This window comes from Hemitrygon akajei, chromosome 14, assembly GCF_048418815.1.
Source record: "Hemitrygon akajei chromosome 14, sHemAka1.3, whole genome shotgun sequence".
Taxonomy (NCBI): domain Eukaryota; kingdom Metazoa; phylum Chordata; class Chondrichthyes; order Myliobatiformes; family Dasyatidae; genus Hemitrygon; species Hemitrygon akajei.
The window spans coordinates 103727322-103752530 of NC_133137.1; the positions used below are offsets into that span (position 1 = coordinate 103727322).

Here is a 25209-nt window from a genome sequence, read left to right on the forward strand (position 1 = left end):
GAATGCCAGTAGTGGAACAGGGGATTGGAGAAAGTGTTTGTACAGACTTTTCATTTCAACTACCTTACTTCTAATACCCTCCTCCCTTGCTCAAAGAAAAAACAAATCAAACTATAACAAACTTCCTGTGGAGTTAAATTGAAGCCAAAGCCACCTGAAAGAACGAACTGCTGATTGGCTCAGTGGAAATACCACAAACACCAGGCCTGTAATCCTACGGCTCTCCAAAACAGTCCGACTACCCAGCAAGTTACAATCCTGCTGGACTCTGTCCTGAGTGATCATCAGTGTAACTGAGGAAACTATCCAGTCAATGACAAGCCATGGGTTCCAATCCCACGCTGGAAACAGCAACGCACACAAGCTGCTGCAGGAACTCAGCAGGCCAGTCAGCGTCTACGGAGTAAAGAATAAACAGTCGACGTTTCGGGCCAAGGCCCTTCATCAGGACTGAAAAACACAGGTGAGAGGTCAGAGTGAGGTGGGGGCAGGGGGAGGAGGAGTACAAGGTGGTCGGTGATAGGTGGAGCTGCGAGGGGTGAAGTAAAGAGCTGGGAAGCTGAAAGAGATACAGGGCTGGAGATGAAAGAATCTGGCAGGCAGGAGAGGGTAGGAGACCATGGGAGAAGGGGAAGGGCAGGAGCACCAGAGGGAGGTGATGGGCAGGTAAGGTGAGAATGGTTGGGGGAGGGGGGGGAGGGCAATTACTAGAAGTTTGAGAAATTGACGTTCATTCCATCAGGTTGGAGGCTACCCAGATGGAATACAAGGTGTTGCCCCCCCCCCCCCCACCCAAGGGTGGCCGTGTCACAGCAACAGAGGAGCCTAGTCTTACACGAAAAGCTTCCGCCTGCTTAACCATCCCATTGTGTTGTTTCTGCAAGAACTACAGCACAACCACCCACCTCCCCCAACACTGCCATTGCCAATGAACCAGACGTACAGCACTCGGTAGATTATTGACAAGGAACAGCTGCAGATTCTAGTGCACAACCCCAGCCATTTTGGAAAAGGCAGCTACAGGTTTTAATTGCTATAAAGTGTGGATTCACTGGAGCGCAAAGGACAAGGATAAATTTAATGCACGATCTGGCACGATGGACAAGGATTGTGCAAAGCTTGCTGGGAAAGCAGGAAATTTACTCCAGTAACTGTGCTTTTCTTTAATTTGAGGGCCACAAATAAAATCCCTTGTGTGACTCACTCATTCAATGTTCTAAGAAGGTGTTACTACGTGGAGAAGCATCTGCCAGAGCTGATAATGGCCTTACTGCCCAGGGAATCTTCCCCCCAGATCTTCTCCCAACAGTGGGGAAGCTGGCCACCTCTCATAGCTCAGACAAATGACGACGTCAGTCTGTAGTCCCACCAAGCACTCAGAATTCATAGCCAGTCCGCACCTTGAACCTCTCTGGCCATTTGGTTTTGATCATGGCAGACCAGAGAGAACCCTGTATAAAATGGAAATCCAGGAGATTCTACAGAACTGGAAAACCAGAATGGCACTCACAGATTGCTGGAGGAACTCAGCAGGTCAGGCAGCAACTATGAAGAGGAATAACGCTTTGAGCCCTGAGGAAGGGTGTCAGCCCAAAATGTCGATTATCTATTCATTTCCATAGATGCTGCCCGACCTGCTGAGTTCCTCTAGCATTTTGTGTGTGTTACCCTGTTTAAAGTGTCAGTGGTTTAGCAGTTAATCAGACCAGCTCAGTGATCTACATGTCTGGGTTGTTTACACCTGTTCAAGAAAATTCCTGGCATTCTTATAGATTCAGGCAGGCCCAAGCCAGTCCCCCACCATTTGAAACTTGCTGATAAATTGGTATTTAAGCAAAATAAGGGAACTGACGTCATGCTTTCAAAACCTCAGGCATCTCAATAAAAGAAAGCCTTTTGAAATTTTACCACTGTTACTGCACAGTGGAATGATTGATATTTTTATTGCAAAATTACTGCTTACTTTTTAAACTTTTGTCATAAATGCTCCTTATGCTAAATGTCAATCTTCCAGAATATATTCTATTATTTGTTAATTTATTTGTGGTAATATTACTTTATGCGTTGTGCACCCTGGTCCGGAGGAACGTTGTTTCGTTTGGTGGTTTACATGTGTACTGTTGAACAAAAATAAACTTGAGCTTGACTTTTACAATAAACTTCCCCTGCATGCCCTCCTTACAGATCATTTCATTACAACAGTGCACTGAGGAAATCCAAGGGAAAGCAGAGGTAACTGTTACAGAGAAAGAGCAGTACAGGCAGACTACAAGATGCAAGGCCATAGCAAGGTAGATTATGATGTCCTAGATCTGCTCTTAAAAGATAATGTTAATTGAGGGAATTAGATTAACCACCACACTCAATCCTTCTTCTCGAGATATTGCTATTAGATCCTGTTCATCCACCCAAGGAGCCTGCGTCTCATCCTTCACCAGTGCAGGAGGGGCTTTGATCTGGGGGTGATTTACAAACTCCAAGCTGGGATTTGAACCCGTGACAAGAGAACACAGCCACTGAATTAATACCAGGATTATCTGGTATCTGCATTATTCAGGCTTCTGAACTCACCAGTCAGGAAATCAGGAAAGTTTCCAAAAACTCTGTATGGTTTGGGACAGCAAGGTACCCTGAAACAAATTTAGTCAGAAGATAAAATAATCTTTGGAGGTACAATGGGAGCTGTGTTTTACATCACCCCTACATTCCTGCTCCCTCCCTTTCCCTCTCCTATATTATATCCCTCCAAAGACTTTTACCCCTACCTCACTGAGTACCAACAAAAATAGTTTCATCTTTCAATAAACATGAGAACTTCTGCAGATGCTGGAAATCCCGAGCAACTCACACAAAATGCTGGAGAAACTCAGCAGGTCAGGCAGCGTCTATGGCGAGGAATAGACAGTTGAGATTTCGGGCTGAGATTGTTCTTCATTCTTTAATGCCCCCTGAGACTGTACCCCATCTCCCCCCAGTTCCATAAGCACTCAGGTCCTGTAACTTGTGCTTCCCACCGTTTCTTATTCCCAACATGTCAACGCAACTAACGAAGCTGCTGCCAAACGTGCTGTGCTCGCAATCTGCAGCCAAACTGACACTCAGCCAGGGCAGAACAATAACATGGCACAACCCGAGTTTCTTAACCAGTACAGTGGTCTACAGTTCTTTCTGCACTCAAAGCCCGAGTGACTTTCAGCCAGTACACTACACAGGTTTACCCGCTGTCGGGGGAGTAGACGATGAGTGCACTAGGAGGGGAACAGGAAAACACAAACGTATCCAGCACTGTCCAGGTCTTTCATTGTCTGCGGGGAGGGGTGGGCTTCAGGGGAGAAAAGTATTTATTGGGACCTACCAAACGTAAGTCAGTCTCCAAGAGCTTGCAATTCAGAAATAACACAGTTAGCCTTTCACTGGGAGACAAATCCAGCCAGGGTCAAGGAGTTAAAGGTGAGAGGCAGCCTGCTGGGGGCGGCATGGTAACGTACCGTTAGCGGACCGTGGTTATAGTGCCAGTGACCAGAGTTCAGCTCCACTGCTCCCCGTGACGTACAGGATAGTTTGGTCATTGGTCACATGGGTGTAACTGGGCAGCGCAGGCTCACTGGGCTGTCCTGTTCTCTAAATTAAAAAATCAGCCACATTGAACGCAGAGGAAAGAGCCACCTGTTGGCATATACTGCGATTTTCCACTGGCTGCCCCCCTGGATTCCCACAGTACCACTCCCCAGTGCATCCAGGGAGACATCCCACACGTCAGCATCCTGCTTCCCACTCAGCCTCTCAAAGTTTTAAGGATAAGTGCTTGCGGCCACTCCAGCTCCCCTGCAGTGGGAATTAACCTGATCTAACCAACATAAACCAGAGGGTGAGCCAGGGTGAACTGCACAGTGGAAACTGGGCAAGGATGGGACATGATGCAATGGAGATTACATTTGCTCTCTCCCAGGAATCAGCCTGTAGAGAGCCATCGCTGCATGGGGGTGGGGGGGGAACAAATGCCACACTCCCACCCTCCAAGTACCCCGAGAGGCACCGTGGGGGTGATGTCAGCTCTCCCTCACAACCCACTGTGAGGTTACCATCCATTCCAGAGCCAACAGTAGATAGGCACCAACACACACAAAATGCTGGTGGAACACAGCAGGCCAGGCAGCATCTATAGGGAGAAGCGCTGTCGACGTTTCGGGCCGAGACCCTTCGTCAGGTGGATAGGCATAGCAGCATTAAGCTGGTGCTGGCAATATAAACGATGAATGAGTGACACTGCAACAAACTGAATGATCAGAGGAGTAATGCGATTTGAAGCCTGCTATGGAAAATCACCGTGTCCAGGAATGGAAAAGTCCACTAAAGCTGAAGGATACATCACAGGCGAAGCCCTCCCACCACCAAGCACAGTTACAACACACACTGGCACTAGAAAGCAGCATTCATCCATCACCAAGGATCCCCACCATGCCCGCTTCGTGCTTCTACCATCAGGCAGGAAGAACGAGAGCCTCAAGTCCCACACCGTCCACCCTTCCACCATCAAGCTCTTGAACCAGCTCAGTGCTGAACTGGCCTCACAACCTGTAGACTCACTATCAAGTCTTTTACAACTCAGAATTATTTAATTACTTATTTACATGTTGTCATTTACTCAATTTGTTCTCTTTTGCACATCGGAAGTTTGTCAGTCTTTGTTGAGTGTGGTTTTCATAAATTATATTGTATTTCTTATTTTCTGTAAATACCTGAAAGAAAATGAATCTCAAGGTATTATCTGATGACATGCACATACTTAGGCAATAAATTTACATTGAACCTAAATTCAGTCAGCCAGATGAAACTGCTCATCTAGTCTCAGATCATGACTGGCCGGTAGACTCCTCATCCTTACCTTTGTCCTGTGCCTGTATCCAAAGAGAATAAATCTATTGCAATTTTGAAATTTAACAAAAGATCAGTCTAAATTATTTAATTGCCTCTCGAAGTCCAACCCTGCGTCCCTGTCACGAGAGGTGGAAACCAGCCACCGGGGCTCTGGTGAAGCTGTAAAGACCGATCCCTTATACAGTGGATTACAGAACCCCAACCATACCATCGACTTTGGACAATGGAGACGGAAAGACACCAATGGCCGATGCTCCACTGGGAGCTAAGGGCCCAAGAAGAAGAATTATTTAATGACGGGAAAGGCTTCCAGAATTTCAAAGTGCTTGCTCTGACAAAAGATCCTCCCAACATCACAACTGATTTGTCAGTTCCGCCCATCCCATAGGAATTCAGCCACCTGGAGGAAATAGCTAATGAGAAACACCAACTCCTCAGCCAGCTACAGGTATTGGAGACCGTGTCTACGTGAGCTGCCCCTACAACTTAACCTCTTCCAGCTCTGGTGCACCCTCCAAGCCCGAAACACCCTCACCGAGCTACCGTGCCCTGATGAAACACAATATTTAAAATGGGCTCAAACCAAAGCTTTCCACTAATGAAAGATGATTTCCACACTTCAGCACTGTGGCCTCCCCCAGAGGAACGGTGCTCAACAGGTGCCTGGTTTCCAGTTGCTCCACAAGTGCCCATTAATAACTGCAAGTTTCTCCACTTACACACTCACTCAGACCTCGATCAACTCCCAGATCACCGGTTGTGTGTGCAACAATAACAGGTGACGAATATTCCCCCTTCTCTGCATCAACACTCAGTGGCCACTTTATTAGGTACACCTGCTCATTAATATCTAATCAGCCAATCACATGGCAGCAACTCAATGCATAGAAGCATGCAGACATGGTCATGAGGTTTGTTGCTGTTCAGACCAAACATCAGAAATGGGGGAGAAATGTGATCTGAGTGACTTTGACCGTGGAATGATTGTTGGCACCAGACGGGGTGGTTTGAGTATCTCAGGAACTGCTGATCTGGGATTTTCATACACAACAGTCTCTAGTGTTCACAGGGAATGGTGCGAGAAACTAAAACATCAGGTGAGCAGCCGTTCTATCGGTGAAAAGTCTTGTTAATGAGAGGTCAGAGGAGAATGGCCAGACTGTTTCAAGCTGACAGGAAGGTGATCATAACTCAAACAGCCACCCATTACAACAGTGGTGTGCAGAAGAGCATCTCTGAATGCACAACATGTCAAACCTTGAAGTGGATGGGCTACGGCAGCTGAAGACCATGAAAACACACACACACACACACACACACACAGACGCACACACGCACGCACATGCACACGCACAGACGCACACACGCACGCACACGCACACACACACTTCACTGCTCTGTTGCAAAGCTGCAGCTAACCGATCCCCCTTGCCCTTCTCATCACTCACAGAGGGTGATATCGAGTCCAGGAAAATGATTAGACAGTATTGTGTGAAGCTTTGGGACATATTACAAGCCCGATGACAAGACGATTAGAGTCAGATATTAACCGTTTACAATGTGCAGAGGAGAGGACAGCCATTCATTACAAACCCCATTTCCAGAAAAGTTGGGATATTTTCCAAAATGCAATAAAAACAAAGATCTGTGATATGTTAATTCACATGAACCCTTATTTAACTGACAAAAGTACAAAGAAAAGATTTTCAATAGTTTTACTGACCAACTTAATTGTATTTTGTAAATATACACAAATTTAGAATTTGATGGCTGCAACACACTCAACAAAAGTTGGGACAGAGTTAAAATAAGATTGAAAAGTGCGCAGAATATTCAAGTAACACCGGTTTGGAAGACTCCACATTAAGCAGGCTAATTGGTAGCAGGTGAGGTATCATGACTGGGTATAAAAGTAGCGTCCATCAAAGGCTCAGTCTTTGCAAGCAAGAATGGGTCGTGGCTCACCCCTTTGTGCCAAAATTCGTGAGAGAATTGTTAGTCAGTTCAAAAGGAACATTTCCCAAAACAAGATTGCAGAGAATTTAGGTCTTTCAACATCTACAGTACATAATATTGTGAAAAGATTCAGAGAATTCAGAGACATCTCAGTGTGTAAAGGGCAAGGTCGGAAACCACTGTTGAATGCGCGTGATCTTCGAGCCCTCAGGTGGCACTGCCTAAGAAACCGTCATGCTACTGTGACAATTATAGCCACCTGGGCTCGGGAGTACTTCGGAAAACCATTGTCACTTAACACAGTCCATCGCTGCATCCAGAAATGCAACTTGAAACTGTATTACGCAAGGAGGAAGCCATACATCAACTCTATGCAGAAACGCCGGCGAGTTCTCTGGGCCCGAGCTCATCTCAGATGGACCGAAAGACTGTGGAACCGTGTGCTGTGGTCAGATGAGTCCACATTTCAGCTAGTTTTCGGAAAAAAACGGGCCTCGAGTTCTCCGTGCCAAAGATGAAAACGACCATCCTGATTGTTATCAACGAAAGGTGCAAAAGCCAGCATCTGTGATGGTATGGGGGTGCATCAGTGCCCATGGCATGGGTGAGTTGCATGTATGTGAAGGTACCATTGACTCTGAGGCGTATATTAGGATTTTAGAGGGACATATGTTGCCATCAAGGTGACGTCTCTTCCTGGGACGTCCATACTTATTTCAGCAGGACAATGCCAGACCACATTCTGCATGGGCTACAACAGCGTGGCTTTGTAGACACAGAGTGCGTGTGCTTGACTGGCCTGCTGCCAGTCCAGATCTGTCTCCTATTGAAAATGTATGGTGCATCATGAAGAGGAGAATCAGACAATGGAGACCACAGACTGTTGAGCAGCTGAAGTCTTATATCAAGCAAGAATGGACAAAATTTCCAATTGCAAATCTACTACAATTAGTATCCTCAGTTCCAAAACGATTAAAAAGTGTTATTAAAAGGAAAGGTGATGTAACACAATGGTAAACATGCCTCTGTCCCAACTTTTGTTGAGTGTGTTGCAGCCATCAAATTCTAAATTTGTGTATATTTACAAAATACAATTAAGTTGGTCAGTAAAACTATTGAAAATCTTTTCTTTGTACTTTTGTCAGTTAAATAAAGGTTCACGTGAATTAACATATCAGAGATTTTTTGTTTTTATTGCATTTTGGAAAATATCCCAACTTTTCTGGAAATGGGGTTTGTACATTCGCTGGAAAGAAAGTCACATTTTGTTAGCATGACCTCCAAACTTCCCTAAAGAGCCTTGGGGCTGTTTCTGTAATTTTTAAACACTGGAAGGCAAACCTTCAGCACAGCAAGAACACACAACTGCTGACATGTTACTGAGAGCTTAGTTGGAAAGGGGGTAACTATGGAATGTATCAGCCAGGGATTAAAAATCATCAGGTGTCAGGGAGGATGGACGTCTTTGAGTAAGCACCAGGTGATGTCATCTCAGGGAGCAGAGGTCAGCCATAGTTCAGTATGTGGTCAGAAGTAATTCCAGTCAAGTCCTGCAGAGACTGACTAAAGGGCCTTTCACCGTGCTGCACAGCTCAATGACGTGACCACACAGCAGGCCACAACGTAACTTCTTATAAACACCGGAAGGTCTGTAGCTGCTGGAAATACAGAGCAACCCTGAAGAACTCAACGTCTCGGGCAGAAACCCTTCTTCAGGACTGAAAAGGAAGGGGGAAGAAGCCAGAATAAAAAGGTGGGGGGAGGGGAAGGAGGATAGCCAGCAGGTCAGAGGTGAAGCCTGGTGGATGGAAAAGGTCAGGGGCTGGAGAGGAAGGAATCTGATCATTGATAGGGGAGGAGAGAGGGCCATAGCAGAAAGGGAAGGAGGGTGGGGGGGGGGGGAGAGATAGGCAGGTAAGAGGTAAGGGGTCAAAGTGGGAAATAGAGAAGGGGGGGGAAGAAGAGAAACATATTTACCAACAGGAGAAATTGATATTCATGCCTTCAGCTTCCCACATGGAATACACAGCCATGCAGGGAAGGAATATACAAGCTTCTGACAGCTGTATGCAGCAGTGGTCAGCTAACATCCTGAGAGCTGAATAAAACACCACGAAACCCAGACTTCTCACTGCTTCCATCAGGAAGGAGGTGCAGGAGCCTCAGGACTCACACCACCAGGTTCAGGTTCAGGAACAGTTATTACCCCTCCACCATCAGGAAGGAGGTGCAGGAGCCTCAGGACTCACACCACCAGGTTCAGGTTCAGGAACAGTTATTACCCCTCCACCATCAGGAAGGAGGTGCAGGAGCCTCAGGACTCACACCACCAGGTTCAGGTTCAGGAACAGTTATTACCCCTCCACCATCAGGAAGGAGGTGCAGGAGCCTCAGGACTCACACCACCAGGTTCAGGTTCAGGAACAGTTATTACCCCTCCACCATCAGGAAGGAGGTGCAGGAGCCTCAGGACTCACACCACCAGGTTCGAGTTCAGGAACAGTTATTACCCCTCCACCATCAGGAAGGAGGTGCAGGAGCCTCAGGACTCACACCACCAGGTTCAGGTTCAGAAACAGTTATTACCCCTCCACCATCAGGAAGGAGGTGCAGGAGCCTCAGGACTCACACCACCAGGTTCAGGTTCAGGAACAGTTATTACCCCTCCACCATCAGGAAGGAGGTGCAGGAGCCTCAGGACTCACACCACCAGGTTCAGGTTCAGAAACAGTTATTACCCCTCCACCATCAGGAAGGAGGTGCAGGAGCCTCAGGACTCACACCACCAGGTTCAGGAACAGTTATTACCCCTTCACCATCAGGAAGGAGGTGCAGGAGCCTCAGGACTCACACCACCAGGTTCAGGAACAGTTATTACCCCTTCACCATCAGGAAGGAGGTGCAGGAGCCTCAGGACTCACACCACCAGGTTCAGGAACAGTTATTACCCCTTCACCATCAGGCTCCTGAATCAGAGGGAATAACTTCACTCATCCCAATACTGAACTGTTCCCAGACCCATGGACTCACTTTCAAGGACTCTTCATCTCAGGTTCTCGATATTTATTGCCTATTTGCTATTATTCTTTCTTTTTCTATTTGCATAGTTTTGTCTTTTGCCGTGTTGAATGCCCAAGTTGGTGCAATCTTTCAATGATTCCATTGTGGATTTAATGAGCGTGTCATAAGAAAATGGATCTCAGGGCTGCGTATAGTGACATGTGTACTTTGACAATACATTTACTTTGAATTTAATGCACAGGAATTGGGCAGGCACCAGTTTCTGCTGATTGGAATCACATCACTTTTGAAAGTTTCATTCTGAAAGTTCATGAGCAGCGCCCTTGTGGGTTTAAGACCTGCGACAGACTTGCCAGAATCGAGGTTGGTATTCAGTTCCAGCCCCAGGGTGGTACTGCACTGTCCTTGGTACTGTACCATCCTCAGACAATTCATTAAACACCCTATGACCTACCAGCTTGTCTCCTTACCCTCCTCCCGCCACCCAGCCCCACCCTCTTCCCCCTCCTTTCCGGTCCTGATGAAGGGTCCTGGCCCGGATTTGTTGTTCGGCAGTTGCATTTCTCTCACGAATACAGCAAATAAACTGTAAACAAGTTCATGCAAATCTCTCGTTCCCAGAATGGTCAGAGGTTGACAAAAGAAATTCTATGGGTCAGACTGTGGCCACGGCGCGATTGAGTGGTTAGTGTTAATTCGGCGTCCAATGAACGGGCCACTAGAACTAAAGGGTTTGGAATTATTTTGGCAACCTTTCCTTGTTAGAGCGGCAGAAAAGTGCGCTCGGGGTCCTGTTCAGATCTGTGCTGGGTAGCGGCCCGGGGGGGGGGGGGGGTGTAGAATTTGGAAGTCGGCGTGTTTCAAATCTTCCAGAAACGCTCTTCATTAATTGTACTCAGAGTGGTCAAGAGGGCCGAAGATACAGAAACACACGCTCTTGAAAGCAACAATACTTGAGGTTTGAATGGAATCGGGAATTCCCTGAAAATTTGTCAAAATTCCAAACGGGTTTATAATTAACTTTTTAAAAATGCGATTTCCCCCAACATCGTGGGGGACCTCCAATGTTGTTTTAGAAAGACAACTCTTTTTTTAAAAAAAAGCCTCTGTTGCTAGGAAAGCCCCGGGTGGTCGAAGGGATGCGAGGCGATGATATGTACTTAACGGCCTGTGTTTGTCTCCTCGCTGTGTAACATGCTTTGCACTGGGAAGAGAGGAGCAGGTTGCTAAGCTGCAAGTTTGCGGGCTACTCTAAAAACTGAGCACGCAGACCCACATACATTTTCCCTCGGGACACCGGAAGCAAAACAGATGCCAGGCGAGTTTACCAAAAAATAACAATCAGTAATGACTTACCCAGAACAGCATGTTAAACAAAAACAGTAAATATTTAACCACGGGGTTGACGAAGGTGAAATCCTCCCCCAACGTGCGACTACGAGCCATGGTTGGTCGGTGCAGATTGCCCTGAATACAAGGTCCAGACTGAATCACTCAGGGTTTCGCTGGAGCCGATTGACTTGTGTCACGCCGGGCTGAGGGTTGCATCCACGTTATTTCATGGCGGGATCATTCTCCAGCCGGCAGCCCCGCCGTCTGCCCCAGAAATTAACGCGAAACGGACGCGCCGCCGCTGGAGGTCAACCCAACCTGGAGGGGGCCGGGCCGGCTGTGGCGCCGCCTCCTTCTGTTGGCCAAGACCATTCGCGCCTCTCGTTTCCTATTGGTCGGCTCTGACAATACGCGCACCCTATTAGCTGGTTGCCCGTGCCCATCACGATCTAGGCCAGCACGTTAGGTTGCCCCCTCACGGTGCGAGTGTTACAGGTGGAGGGAAGAAACCCGGAAGTCGGGACCGGCGCGGACAGGCGAACCGGAGAGGAAATGGACTCAGGCGTTCAAAATGATTTGAAAAGAATAAACAGTGAACTGGGAAAGGGACCGAGTCTGCGGAAAGGGGGAATTATCTGATGACGCGGAGATGCAAGGACTGGCAAAGATAGTTTTAGCGAGGGAGTACATTGGAACTACAGAATTGCAGTGTCGTGTGTGAGTTATATGTACCCTGGTCCGGAGCGACGCTCTGTTGTTTGGCTGTATATGTGTGTAGGGTTGAATGACAATAAACTTGAAGAATCAACTGAGATTGGTGAACGGTAGGTATTAATTAGTATGTATGTATGTAATTAGTTTTGCTACAACAAGTGTATGGGACATTGGAAAAAAAGTTGAATTTCCCCATGGGGATGAATAAAGTATCTATCTATCTATCTATCTATTAGGGGGAGACGCATGCTTGGCCGCCTCGTGCTATTAAAAAACTTCTACATGTCTTCCTTCGATTTGCTAAGGGTTTCTTCTGGTGCTGCTGGTAAGAAAATAGAACAAAGCGCCGAGAAGCTCCCTCGAATCGTGCACTATTTTATGAGGGACAGCCCCCACGCTATATTAGCTGTTGTATTCATACTGTGGGTTCGATTACTGTTAAACATATGTTATAATTCATTGATAGCAGCCCTTATTCCCAAAATTGGTCCAAGGCACTGGAAAATCCCCAAAGTAGCCCTCAGTTGTAATCACCCTCGTAATTAGAGAGACAGATATCTAATAGATATTCATTGATCCCAAAGAAAGTTACAGTGTCAAAGTGGCATCACAAGTGCGCATTTATACAAATATTAGAAGAGAAATAAGAAAGAATAAAGATAAGTTACCTTATAAATAAGATGTGCAGTACACGATTTACACGTTAGAGATTTCAAGATCGCTTACCCGGCGATATACTCGACTCATTATAGAGCCTAATGGCCGAGGGTAAGGAACGCTCTTGGAGGAGCGCAGTTGCCCTAGCCTGGTAACTAGAAGTGCTCCTCCATTCAGCCAAGGGGGCATGCAGGGGGTGAGAAACAGTGTCGAGAATTGCCAGGATTTTCCGGAGGGTCCTTTGTTCTACCACAGTCTCCACCCTGGGTCCAGTTTGACTCCTATAATACAGCAAGCCTTTCTAATCAGTTTATTGAATTTATTAGAAAAAACGAGTGATTTAAAATATTAAGCGTCACCCTGACTATAAGAAACCGAAGACTGACTGACGGGCAAGATAAAGGGAGAATTATAAAGGACAGTTTAATAACGGGAGGGGTGTGGGGTGCTGAGATAATAAATAGAAAGTAAAATTCAGAGAAACAAGGGGGTTGGGGAAAACACGCTTAGAGTCATGTGGCTCAAGAAGAAGAGATGCAGAGGAAGAATTTCAGAAACGTGTCTGACCACACACCCAGCACGGGAAGTTTAACTTCGGAGAAGGATAAGACGAGGTTCCCGTATTGTGATCGAATTAAGTGGCAATGGGCAACCTGGAGTTCACCTCTTGACAAACTCTGACCCCCAATCTCAGGAAATTGTAGCTAGCGCTGTTGATTAATGGTGCTTTTACCATAGTCATAACCAAATTATATACAGACTCGTCAAGCACAAGCTGTTTGCATGTGCTCGATGGGCCGAATAGCCTGTTTCAGTTCCTATGTCTTATGGTCTTATTAATCTAAGAACAACAAAAACGGGAACAGGAGTAGGTTTATTAGCCCCTTGTGACTGCTCCCAGCTCCGCCATTCAGTAAGATTATGGTCAATTCAGTTCTGGCTCCCTCCCCCCCTCACACCTAGTTCAACTGCCCATCACTCGCCCCCTTGAACACGAGCAATGATTCTAGTTCAACTGCCCATCACTCGCCCCCTCGAACACGAGCAATGATTCTAGTTCAACTGCCCATCACTTGCCCCCTTGAACACGAGCAATGATTCTAGTTCAACTGCCCATCACTCGCCCCCTCGAACACGAGCAATGATTCTAGTTCAACTGCCCATCACTCGCCCCCTCGAACACGAGCAATGATTCTAGTTCAACTGCCCATCATTCGCCCCCTTGAACACGAGCAATGATTCTAGTTCAACTGCCCATCACTCGCCCCCTTTGAACACGAGCAATGATTCTAGTTCAACTGCCCATCACTTGCCCCCTTGAACACGAGCAATGATTCTAGTTCAACTGCCCATCACTCGCCCCCTTGAACACGAGCAATGATTCTAGTTCAACTGCCCATCACTCGCCCCCTTTGAACACGAGCAATGATTCTAGTTCAACTGCCCATCACTCGCCCCCTTTGAACACGAGCAATGATTCTAGTTCAACTGCCCATCACTCGCCCCCTCGAACAGGAGCAATGATTCTAGTTCAACTGCCCATCACTTGCCCCCTCAAACACGAGCAATGATTCTAGTTCAACTGCCCATCACTCGCCCCCTCGAACACGAGTAATGATTCTAGTTCAACTGCCCATCACTCGCCCCCTTTGAACACGAGCAATGATTCTAGTTCAACTGCCCATCACTCGCCCCCTCGAACAGGAGCAATGATTCTAGTTCAACTGCCCATCACTCGCCCCCTCGAACACGAGCAATGATTCTAGTTCAACTGCCCATCACTCGCCCCCTTGAACACGAGCAATGATTCTAGTTCAACTGCCCATCACTCGCCCCCTTGAACACGAGCAATGATTCTAGTTCAACTGCCCATCACTCGCCCCCTCGAACACGAGCAATGATTCTAGTTCAACTGCCCATCACTCGCCCCCTCGAACACGAGCAATGATTCTAGTTCAACTGCCCATCACTCGCCCCCTTGAACACGAGCAATGATTCTAGTTCAACTGCCCATCACTCGCCCCCTTTGAACACGAGCAATGATTCTAGTTCAACTGCCCATCACTCGCCCCCTCGAACACGAGCAATGATTCTAGTTCAACTGCCCATCACCCGCCCCCTTGAACACGAGCAATGATTCTAGTTCAACTGCCCATCACTCGCCCCCTCGAACACGAGCAATGATTCTAGTTCAACTGCCCATCACTCGCCCCCTTGAACACAAGCAATGATTCTAGTTCAACTGCCCATCACTTGCCCCCTTTGAACACGAGCAATGATTCTAGTTCAACTGCCCATCACTCGCCCCCTCGAACAGGAGCAATGATTCTAGTTCAACTGCCCATCACTCGCCCCCTTGAACACGAGCAATGATTCTAGTTCAACTGCCCATCACTCGCCCCCTTTGAACACGAGCAATGATTCTAGTTCAACTGCCCATCACTCGCCCCCTTGAACACTAACAATGATTCAGACTCCCTGTTCTTTTGTTTCTCAAGCTGGTTTAGTAGTTTGCTCTAATAGCTACAGAATTTGCTCTGTTGGGATTTAAACAATAGATACACAATGTCCAGTGTGGTGTAGCATGTGATATAAGCAAGGACTGGACACACCAGCGTTGGTTCTGCATTTAGAAATCATGGTCCTCCAAAGGACCACAACATTGTTGTTGGGTTTAGAGGCTTGGTGTCTCAGTGACCCAGGGAGCTGTCTGGGCTTTACGCTTTGGCTCTTGGTAGAGTTGCCCAGGCCAAACAGGTCAAAGGGTAGAGGACAAACTAAGAGTGTTCCACTGGTCCTCCAGCTTCGAGGGTTCATCTCAGGCCTAACAACCCTGAGTGGTAAAACAAAACAGTTGCAGAAACAGTAATGAATTATCCTTCTGCATCTGAGTGTGACGGTACTCCTGAGTCTCCACCAGGGACTTGCATGACTGACAGTAATGAAAACTGAGCTGCTGATAAGATGAAAGAAACCCTGGGCGCCATTGAGTTAGATGTCAGCAGTGTGACGGGCAGTAGAGAGCATCACCATTGTTAACCTGACTCGTGAGATTAAAGAGGCCACCAAATCAGCCGAAATAGGCAGACTGAAACAGAATGCTGAAATAAGCTCAGAGTTCTGGGCAAAGAGAAGGATGGCTCACAAATGCTGCCTCAGTTATGGTTCTCTCTTCGTTTCACAAGGAATCGGGCAAGGTGGGAGCTGGAGGAATAGCAAGAGAAGTTCCAGCTCAAAATTCAGATGACGTGTTGGAGACACAGTTGTAACTGTGCCACAAAGGACAATTATCTTCCTATGTGTCTATGTGTTGTAACAGCATGACCAGCAAGGATCTGGCTATTCACAACCTATATCAACAAATTGCCGAGGGGAGAGAGGAGATTAGAGTAGCTGATTAAATGAGCAAGAACAAGCAGATTCAATATAATGGGGGGAATGTGAAGTTATTACTCCAGTACACAGAACAGGAAAGCAGAATATTTTTAGATGGTGTGAGTTTGTGTCATGCTGATGTTCAAAGACATCAAAGTGACCTTGTACACAAGATATAAAAAACAACATCCTGGTGCAGAAAGCGATTAAGAAGGCAAATTCTATACAGGTTTGCTCTGATTAACAAACATTCAATGAACGTTTCATCTCGATAAATGGTTTTAGTTCATTTGTTGTTGAACAAAGATTTTTGTTGCTTTCAGAAACATTTGCAAACTGTCCTTCAAACACCGATCCATGAAAAAAAATGGTAATATTTAATTGCTCTTTAGATTGGTGAATGGGAATGTGTCTATGCAACTATTACACAATTTAAAATGCAAAAGAATTGAGCACGTCCTCTTGCATGTGGGAGCAATGGCCATGGGGTGATGGCAAGTTTGTTCCAGCTTATTGAAACAAGCATCTGATTCACTGTATCCTTACAGGGAAAGGGTTACTATCTCTGTTTTCTTTTATTCTTACTATTTATAACTCATATAACCCAAAAGTTAAAGATTTATTGCAATACCCGCTATATACATTTTATTTAGGGGCTTAGCATACTTGTAAATATGGGAGACCTGTACCATGGTAAAAGTGTCTTGCTGTTATTACATAGGGTCTAAGTGAGATTGACACAGTACAGGTTGACACAGTACAGTCTGACACAATATGGTTTGTCAAGTACAGTTTGTCATGGTACAGTCTGAAACAGTACAGTTTGACAGTAGTTTATTACAGTACAGTTTGACATAGTACAGTCTGACATAGTACAGTTTGACACAGTACAGATTGACACAGTACAGTCTGACACAATATGGTTTGTCAAGTACAGTTTGTCATGGTACAATTTGAAACAGTACAGTTTGACACGGTACAGTCTGACACAGCACGGTATGACACAACTCCACTCTTGGTTTCCAAGGCACCTTGATGCACAGACAAGAAAGCTCGTCAACACCTCCCCTTCCTCAGGAGGCTACAGAAAGTCATCACGTCCCCCTGAACTCTGACCAATTTATATTGCTGCACCGTAGAATGCATTCTGTGTGGATGTATCGTGGTTTGGTTTGGCAACTCCTCTGCGTGAGACTGTAAGAAACTTCAGCAAGTTGTAGATACAGCTCAGCACATCGCAGGAACCAGCCTCCTGTCTGTACCTCCCACTGCCTCAGTAAATCTGACAGCTTAATCAAAGACCCCACCCACCCCAGACATTCCCTTCCCTCCCTCTCCCACTGGCCACTCCTTCCCATTTTCTCTGGATGGTTCGATACGTGCCATGTCGTGTGATGTGGGCAATCATGGTCTTTCCATGGCCATGATTGTTCTTGGCAAAGTGGTTTAACAATTCTCTGGATGGTACCTGGGCAATTCATGGTCTTCTCTGGGTGGCAGGAGTGGCCAATCTGCACTGACATTGAATCCTGTCCTGGCAATGGAAGATCCCCTTCAGCCCACTGGATCAATGATGGAGAGAAATCCCATCACTTCCACTACCCCCACCTGCCTACACCCCTGCAACTTAATTTCCATCAACCTTCATTTGATTCTTTTGCACCTTAAGTCCACCAAAGGGTAATTTGACTTGCCAGAATGTTTCTGGGACATGTGAGGAAACGAGCCCCTGCCAGAAGCCCACACAGTTACTGGGAAACTTCCAGTTTTACACAGACAACAGCTCAGGGCAGGGTTAAACTTGGCACTTTGACACCGTGAGGCAATAAGCACGGCACCATTGTTGATGCTGACAAATTCTTCTCCACAGAAAGTATCCTGCAAAGGAGGATGATGAGGATTTTGATGGAATTCCAGAGAGTAGGATCTGGAATTCATGTGAATCAGGATTGAATAAGAGCATAAAGACAGAGATATGTGCATGTTTGGGAGGAATTATGGCCTCGACAAGTTACAGCGTTAACATCTTTAAAGATTAAAGATTAGCTTTATTTGTTACATGTACATCAAAACATGCAGTGAAATGGTTTGCTTACGTCAACTTGAATCAGCGAGAATTGTCACTGCACTTTGAATGCCAAAAAAGCTTATCCACGACTCGCTGCCCCTAACTGTAGGTCTTTGGAACGTGGGAGGACCCTGAGGAAACGGAGAGAAGGTGCAGAGCCCTAATGAACAGTGGCAGGAATTGAACCCTGACCTCACAGCTGGTGCTGTGAAGTGACTGTGCTCACCACCCTCTGACGAGCAAGTTGAGGGAATCAGGCATTGGGTCAAACGGGCCACCATAGTTTTCTGAGTATATACAGTTCTCAACAACCTGATGGAAATAACTTAATCATCAGAAATAATTTTCAAATATTCCAGGACTGAGTTCTGTAGCAGCCACTTCATGTCAGCTTGCTGGTTGGCCCTTTGAAATCCTTGCTCTGCTTTTAATGTTCTTAATATGTGTTTCTGATACCTTTTAAAGTTCAAGCAGGAATGAATGAAATCAAAACTGCATTTATTTTCCTTTTTTTCCCTTGATAATTCTGATAGATCTTTATGTTAGGCACCGATAGGTGAAGAACTATGTTCTTCTGAAAAAGCACAACAGGTAAAACCGTGCCTTGATGTAATTGGCCTGTTTGAACAGGAGGGTGTAGTGACCTCTGTCCGTGCCCTGATTCACGTGATCCTATGATGAGTATTGCAAAGGTTGTCTACTCATCGCTTTGCCTCAGTGCCGAGAGCACAGCTGCACCTTATGGCTGGGAGAACATGATAATAGTTCACTTGTTGTCGGGTACGAGCCTTCAAAGGGAGTTGCTGTTAGAGGGGAGCAAAGGGGATGAGGCTGGCTGAGCTATTCCCAATGGAATGGACACAATCCCAACTTGTATCAGTGCGGCACCTTTAATAAAATACTATATAGTACGTATTAAAATGTGCCCTGGGTATCAGTGAAAATTGACAGAGCCAACTAAGGAAATAGGAATGCAAACAAAACCTTATATTTAAAAAAACATCCTAAAAGAAGAGAGTTAGAATCAAGGTCTTAAAAAAAGAAGATAATGGAACAGTCGGCAGGCCAGAAAGCATTTGTGAAATAGACACCCTTTGTGTGAGTCTGTGACCTCTGTGGTTCTTGGCTCCTTCTCTCAGCATCTAATCAGTCAAACCCTTCTTATGGGTTTGAATAAAATCTCCTTTCATTGTTCCAACCTCCGGAGAAGACCATAAAACACACAAGCAGAATGAGGTGCTTTGGCCCATGGAGTCATGACAGATTTATTCTCCTTCTCAACCCCATTCTCCTGCCTTCTCCCTGTAACCTCTGACACCCCGACTAATCAAGAACCTATCACCCTCCGCTTTAAATATACCCAATGACTTGCCTCCACAGCCATCTGTGGCAATGAATTCCACAGATCTGGCTCAAGGTATTCCTCTTCATATAGACCTTACATAGAATACAGACCTCATCCACTCGATCTCTCCCCATCCACCATCCCTGGGACCCATCTGCTGAATCTTCGTGCTCCCTCACTGGCTCGTACATCCTTCCGTATATAAACTGAAGCATTAATATACCTTCCATCCAATGGTCATCCCTCAATCTAAACCCGATCATTCATCTAGTAATCCAATACTTGTGAAACTTTATGGTGCAAATTCCTACACTGTCATTACACTTCAAAGTACCTGATTGCTGTAACAGCTCTTGGCTCAGCTTGTGAAGGGTGCTAACTAAATTTAATTTCTTTTTGGTATAATTTCTAATGCGGGTATTCTGAAAGACTCATAGTGCAGTTACGTGGTGCCTGAAAGGGCTTTGAGCCCTTGTGGTTGATGCCAGATACTGTACGTCATTCAAAAATTGTGGGAATTATTTCAGCATCCTCCCTCTCCCTGTGTCCCCAGCTTGCCAAAGATTGCTCCTTGAGGTTACTCAGCACTGGGGAGTTTAGTATGCAGAGTTATCTCTTGCTGGGAAAACAACTCTTATACTCTGAAGTGGTTCCAGAGCTCAGGCCACGTTCCCCCACGAACAGCAATTTTCCGGGATTACGTAAAGATGGACATGCAAGTGGCCATTTTGTTTTTGTAAACTCAAAGTTCGAGATATCCTACAACAAGGAGCCAAACATATAGATTGTCCTGCGCCAGCATAATTGGCTATCAATCGGGTCAGGTGTCATTATAAAATACAACTTTTAATTAATTTATTTATTGATATACAGCGTGGAATTGGCCCTTCTGGGGTGCACCACCCAGCAACCTCGATTTAATCACAGGACAATTTACAACGACCTAGTATTGTGGGAAGAAACCGGAGGACCAGGGGAAAACCCGTACGTTCCACAGGGCGGACGTACAGAGGACGCTCTGAATTCCAATGCCCTGAGCTGTAATAGCATCACGCCTACTGGTCCCCATTGTTACTATTATAATCATAATTAGCTGATGTTCTGACACCACTCTCGCACTTAAAGATCACAGTCTTACTGTGGTACATTTCTGCAAACATCAGAAGTTATTCAGTAATTGATATTTTGATATACACACACAATCTGAGTGCCCTGACTAGATTCTGGCATGTGTCTGACGCTCAGGTACTGATTAATTGATACATAAACCAACTGAATGCCTTGATTAGATTCAGGACTGTAACTTACTCCCAGGTATCAATTATTCAAGACATAAATGTCTGAATCTGTTGATTATATTTCAGCCTGCAAATCACTTCGTCCCTTGGATTAACTGATTTACTTAGTCACCCAACATACTCACAGGTTTACCCAGTTGTCAGTTTAACAAAGCCAGCTATAATGGCTTTGTGTTCTTTGGGATACTGATATGTGTCTACAACAGCTCCTTACAAACATTTGAACTTTTGACTGCTGTATCTTAGAGCAGTTCACAGAAAGCATTGGGTTGTCACACTGAGGACAATATTGTAATGAGAAACAAGTTATGTGCATATTTGATTCTTCTTTCAGGAGGGCCTGAGATTAGAGGTTACAGTCTGTCTTCTTTGGTCACCTGACGGTAGATTGGCACAGATACCCCAGGCCAATCATTGATCACAGCAACCTGCATAATCTAGAGATGCTACGATTTTCGTCTGTAATGCCCATTGGTGGATAAAAATACAGCCCAGAGTAACGGTGTTGTGACACGGCAGGCCTCTTCTCCATTTGCCATCACCTCTGTCCAGGCGACATGCACTTCACCTGCTGTTGCCATGGAGAGGAAGGATTTACTTGCTTCTCAGCATCTCAGCTGGGAATAACAGGACTGTGAACAAGTTTATTGAGGAATGTACAAACTTTGTTTTTTTCCAACCAGCAATTTTGTTATTTCAGCTTCTTTTTGCAGGTCAGCTGACTGGAAAAAGAGGACTAATTGCAGGACCACTTAGAGCATCAGCAATGGGTGAAAGCCAGTTTGGGGGAAAATTTTGTTTATGGAAATGACCCATTTCACTGTATGTTTTGATGTGCATCTGATAAATAAATTAAATTAATAAATTTATTAGAATGTTACCTGGGTTTCAGCACCTAACTTACAGAGAAAGGTTGAACAAGTTAGGTCTTTATTCTTTGGAGCGTAGAAGGTTGAGGGGGGACTTGATAGAGGTATTTAAAATTATGAGGGGGATAGATAGAGTTGATGTGGATAGGCTTTTTCCATTGAGAGTAGGGGAGATTCAAACAAGAGGACATGAGTTGAGAGTTAGGGGGCAAAAGTTTAAGGGTAACACGAGGGAGAACTTCTTTACTCAGGGAGTGGTAGCTGTGTGGAACAAGCTTCCAGAAGTGGTAGAGGCAGGTTCGATTTTGTCATTAAAAAAAAAAATTGGATAGGTATATGGACAGGAAAGGAATGGAGGGTTATGGGCTGAGTGCAGGTAGGTGGGACTAGGTGAGAGTAAGCGTTCAGCACGGACTAGAAGGGCCGAGATGGCCTGTTTCCGTGCTGTAATTGTTAAATGGTTATATAATGTGCATCGGAATGAATTTTATTTTCTCATCATAATGAGAATGATCCAGAAGGCTGAACTGGATACACTTCAGAGAGAAATTTGCAGAATTACATTTACCCCACCCAGCCTCGACACTGTCCCAACTGCCCCACTGCAACTGCAATAGTGCCATGCGTCCGCTTTCTCCGATGAGACTCCTGTCCCTGGGTAGATGTGGATTTTGTCCTTTGCATTGACTGCCCCACTCACCAAATTCACACCTCCTCGAACTTCTCTGCCTGCAACAGCCGGAGACCGGAGGGCAAACTGTGGTGAACTACATATACCTCTCGGGACACGCCCCCCCCCCCACCCCGCTGACTGCTCCCGTGGCTCCTCCCACAGACCCCGGTATAAAGGCGATTGGGGACACTGCCCCGGCCTCAGTCTCCAGGATGTAGCATGGTGGTCAATTGCTGCTTGTTCTTTCTTCCAGTCAATAAAAGCCAATATCTCACCTCACATCTCAGAGAGTTATTGATGGTGCATCCCACACACAGTAAAACAATACGAAATCCCACTGACCAAACATCATATATACGGTAAAAAGTTGGGAAATTCCTTTCCACTAGTAGAAAAAGGGTAATTAATGAGAAAAAATTCTGCAGATGTCTGGGGACAAAATAAAGGAGGGTGGGGGGGAGAGAGAGAGGGAGTGTGGGAGAGGAAGAGGAGGAGGGAGGGGGAGAGGCAAAGGGATGGAGGGAGGAGAGGGAGAAATATTAGTCTGATGTCAGATATATATTTATTTATATACACATCCCTTGGCTAGCACAATTCGTTACAGCACCAGTGGTCACCTTTTGGGGTTCAATTCCCACCACTGTCTATAAGGGGTTTGTACGTTTAGTATGTTTAGTACAGGTGTGTAGTACTCCCGACAGCGTGGGTCTGTACGTTCCCCTGTGACCGCAGGCTGCCCCAGCACAATCCTTGGACTATATTGATCATCGATGCAAAACATATTTCACTATGTTTGATGGTGTGATGTACATGAGACAAATAAAACTAATCTTCTCATTTATTGAACAGTCTGAGATCAGCAACGCAGAAAAAAAATTTGTGATTTATCAACTTGTAATAGTAATATGTAACTACTTTCAGACTTGGAATTGCATAGATATTTGAGACAGACGACTACTGGAGCACGTATGCAGAGTGAGAATGTAGCACTCTGTGTGTCTCTGTGAACAGAGTCCGAGGGCAGTGAGCATGCCTGGACAAGGGGGCTTGGGGTATTAAACCCCTGATGAGTTGGTGGCAGGGTTCCAGGCTCAGCCCTGATCTGGAATGGATTTGCTGGTGTGATGTGTAGGGGCGTATTTTGGAGTTAGGGTATATAATAAGAATAAGCACAACAGCAGCCATTCTTCAGACCTGAACGTGGGTTGTAGATTGAATTGAAAATAGTTTTCCTGGAGCTGTTTGTAAATGAGACAACACTGATTAACATTCACTTTGCGCGTCTGGAGTGTGGGAGTGAAGGTGGTGTGTGAAAACTACATGAAATTCAAAGGAAGCATTGTAGATACATGGTAACTATGGAATTGTCCTTTGATCTTCAGCACATAAAACGCCAGGTCATATTAGGTTGGGAGGCTTCTGCCTCCAAGAGTGTCTCAGTCTGTTGTATTAAAACATTTCTGTATCCACTAGCTTCAGCATCTTTCCAGTGATGTCACATCACAATGGTTACGTTACTGGATTGGTGACATGCTCATCAATCTCTCTGTGACAGAATGAGTATTTGAAGTTCTTAATGTTTCCGTTTTATTAAAAGTGACCATGAAACTGTTGGAGCAGCAAAAATCGAGTTTGCCCATGTTCTCTGTGAAATCGAGTTTGCCCACGTTCTCTGTGAGGTCCACCCTTGTCCAGTCAGGCTTACAGCCTCCCCAGCCCCACAGGAATAAGGTCACCAGCAGCTCCTCCCTGGAGCACCACAGTGTGAGGCAATTTGCATTTATTTGCTGTAAAGAGTAAAACATCTCAGCCAAGAGATCCAGTCACCCTGATCGAAAGTCGATAGGGGATGGGAAAAATTAAAATTTTTGAACTCTCATTCGGACAGTGGGTGCACTGGAAAGAGAGTTAAAGCCAGCTATGACAATTATCCCAATCTCTCTGCTTGTGTGCAGAGCCTAAATGAAGACTGGAGTTACTCCACAAATGAATATTGTGCCATTTTCTTGACTATTAGCTGGAAAACAGCCACTTAGGCAATACTGACACTCAGCACTTACCAATAATGTGGCAACTGAGCGAACCTCCTGCAGATAATAAAGTGAGCATTGAGTGTACGTTCGTGGTCTTCTGCGGCTGTAGCCCGTCCACTTCAAGCTTCGATGAGTTGTTCATTCAGAGATGCTCTTCTGCACACCACTGTGGTAATATGTGGTGATTTGTGTCACTGTTGCCTTCACATAGGCTTGAACCAGTCTGCCCATTCTCCTCTGATCGTTCTCATTTGTTTGGCATTTTCACCTGTAGACCTGCCACTGACTGGACGTTTTGTTTTTTTTACACCATTCTCTGTAAACTCTAGAGACTGCTGTGTGTGAAATTCCCAGGAGATTAGCAGTTTCTATGATACTCAAAACACCCCATCTGGCACCAACAATTATTCCACGGCTAAAGTCACTTAGATTGTATTTCTTCCACATTCTGATGTTCAGTCTGAACAACAATTGAATCTCTTGACCACAAATGCATGCTTTAATGCATCGAGTTGCTGCCACATGATTGGCCGACTAGTTAATTGCATTACCGAGCATGTGTACAGCTGTACCTAATAAAGTGGCCACTGGGTGTATATGGTAGAGATGATAGTTAACAAATAAAACATTAATTTAACATCAATTTCCTGCTGGATCACTTTCTCAGACAAACAACTGACAGTTCATTCCTTGAATTTGTCATCTACCTTGGAGTAATTGGATTGCTTTTTTCTCGGTTATGCTCCCAGCTCTGATATCAATCATGCAAGAATTGAGCTGACCTTTGGTTACAGAAGGTGAAGAGCACCAGATCTTATTACTGCCACTGACATTGTACAAGGGTCAGACTTCAGTTACACATGAGGTAATTCGAAGGCAGCATGATGGAATGTGCGAGGTTTAATCTCACATTGCTAACGACGCCTTCTTAGAACTAACCCACCAAGAGGTTATGTTTTGGGAAAAACACAGAGGCTGAAGTCACTGCTT

General features: G+C 45.6%; 1 protein-coding gene and 1 long non-coding RNA gene across 2 annotated transcripts in view; one reads left to right on the plus strand and one right to left on the minus strand.

Moving 5' to 3' along the window:
• Nucleotides 1-11502, minus strand: part of tspan33a (tetraspanin 33a) — a 42399-nt gene extending 30897 nt beyond the window's left edge. The window contains exon 1 of the mRNA XM_073066851.1: nucleotides 11212-11502. Coding sequence (XP_072922952.1) covers nucleotides 11212-11301 — 90 coding nt within the window. The 5' untranslated portion in view covers nucleotides 11302-11502. The remainder of the gene's footprint in view (nucleotides 1-11211) is intronic.
• Nucleotides 11503-11510: 8 nt separating this feature from the next.
• Nucleotides 11511-21676, plus strand: LOC140738874 (uncharacterized). Its single transcript, XR_012101471.1, has 3 exons — nucleotides 11511-12011; nucleotides 12138-12226; nucleotides 21358-21676. It is a non-coding gene; the product is annotated as an uncharacterized lncRNA (long non-coding RNA).
• Nucleotides 21677-25209: the final 3533 nt, after the last annotated feature.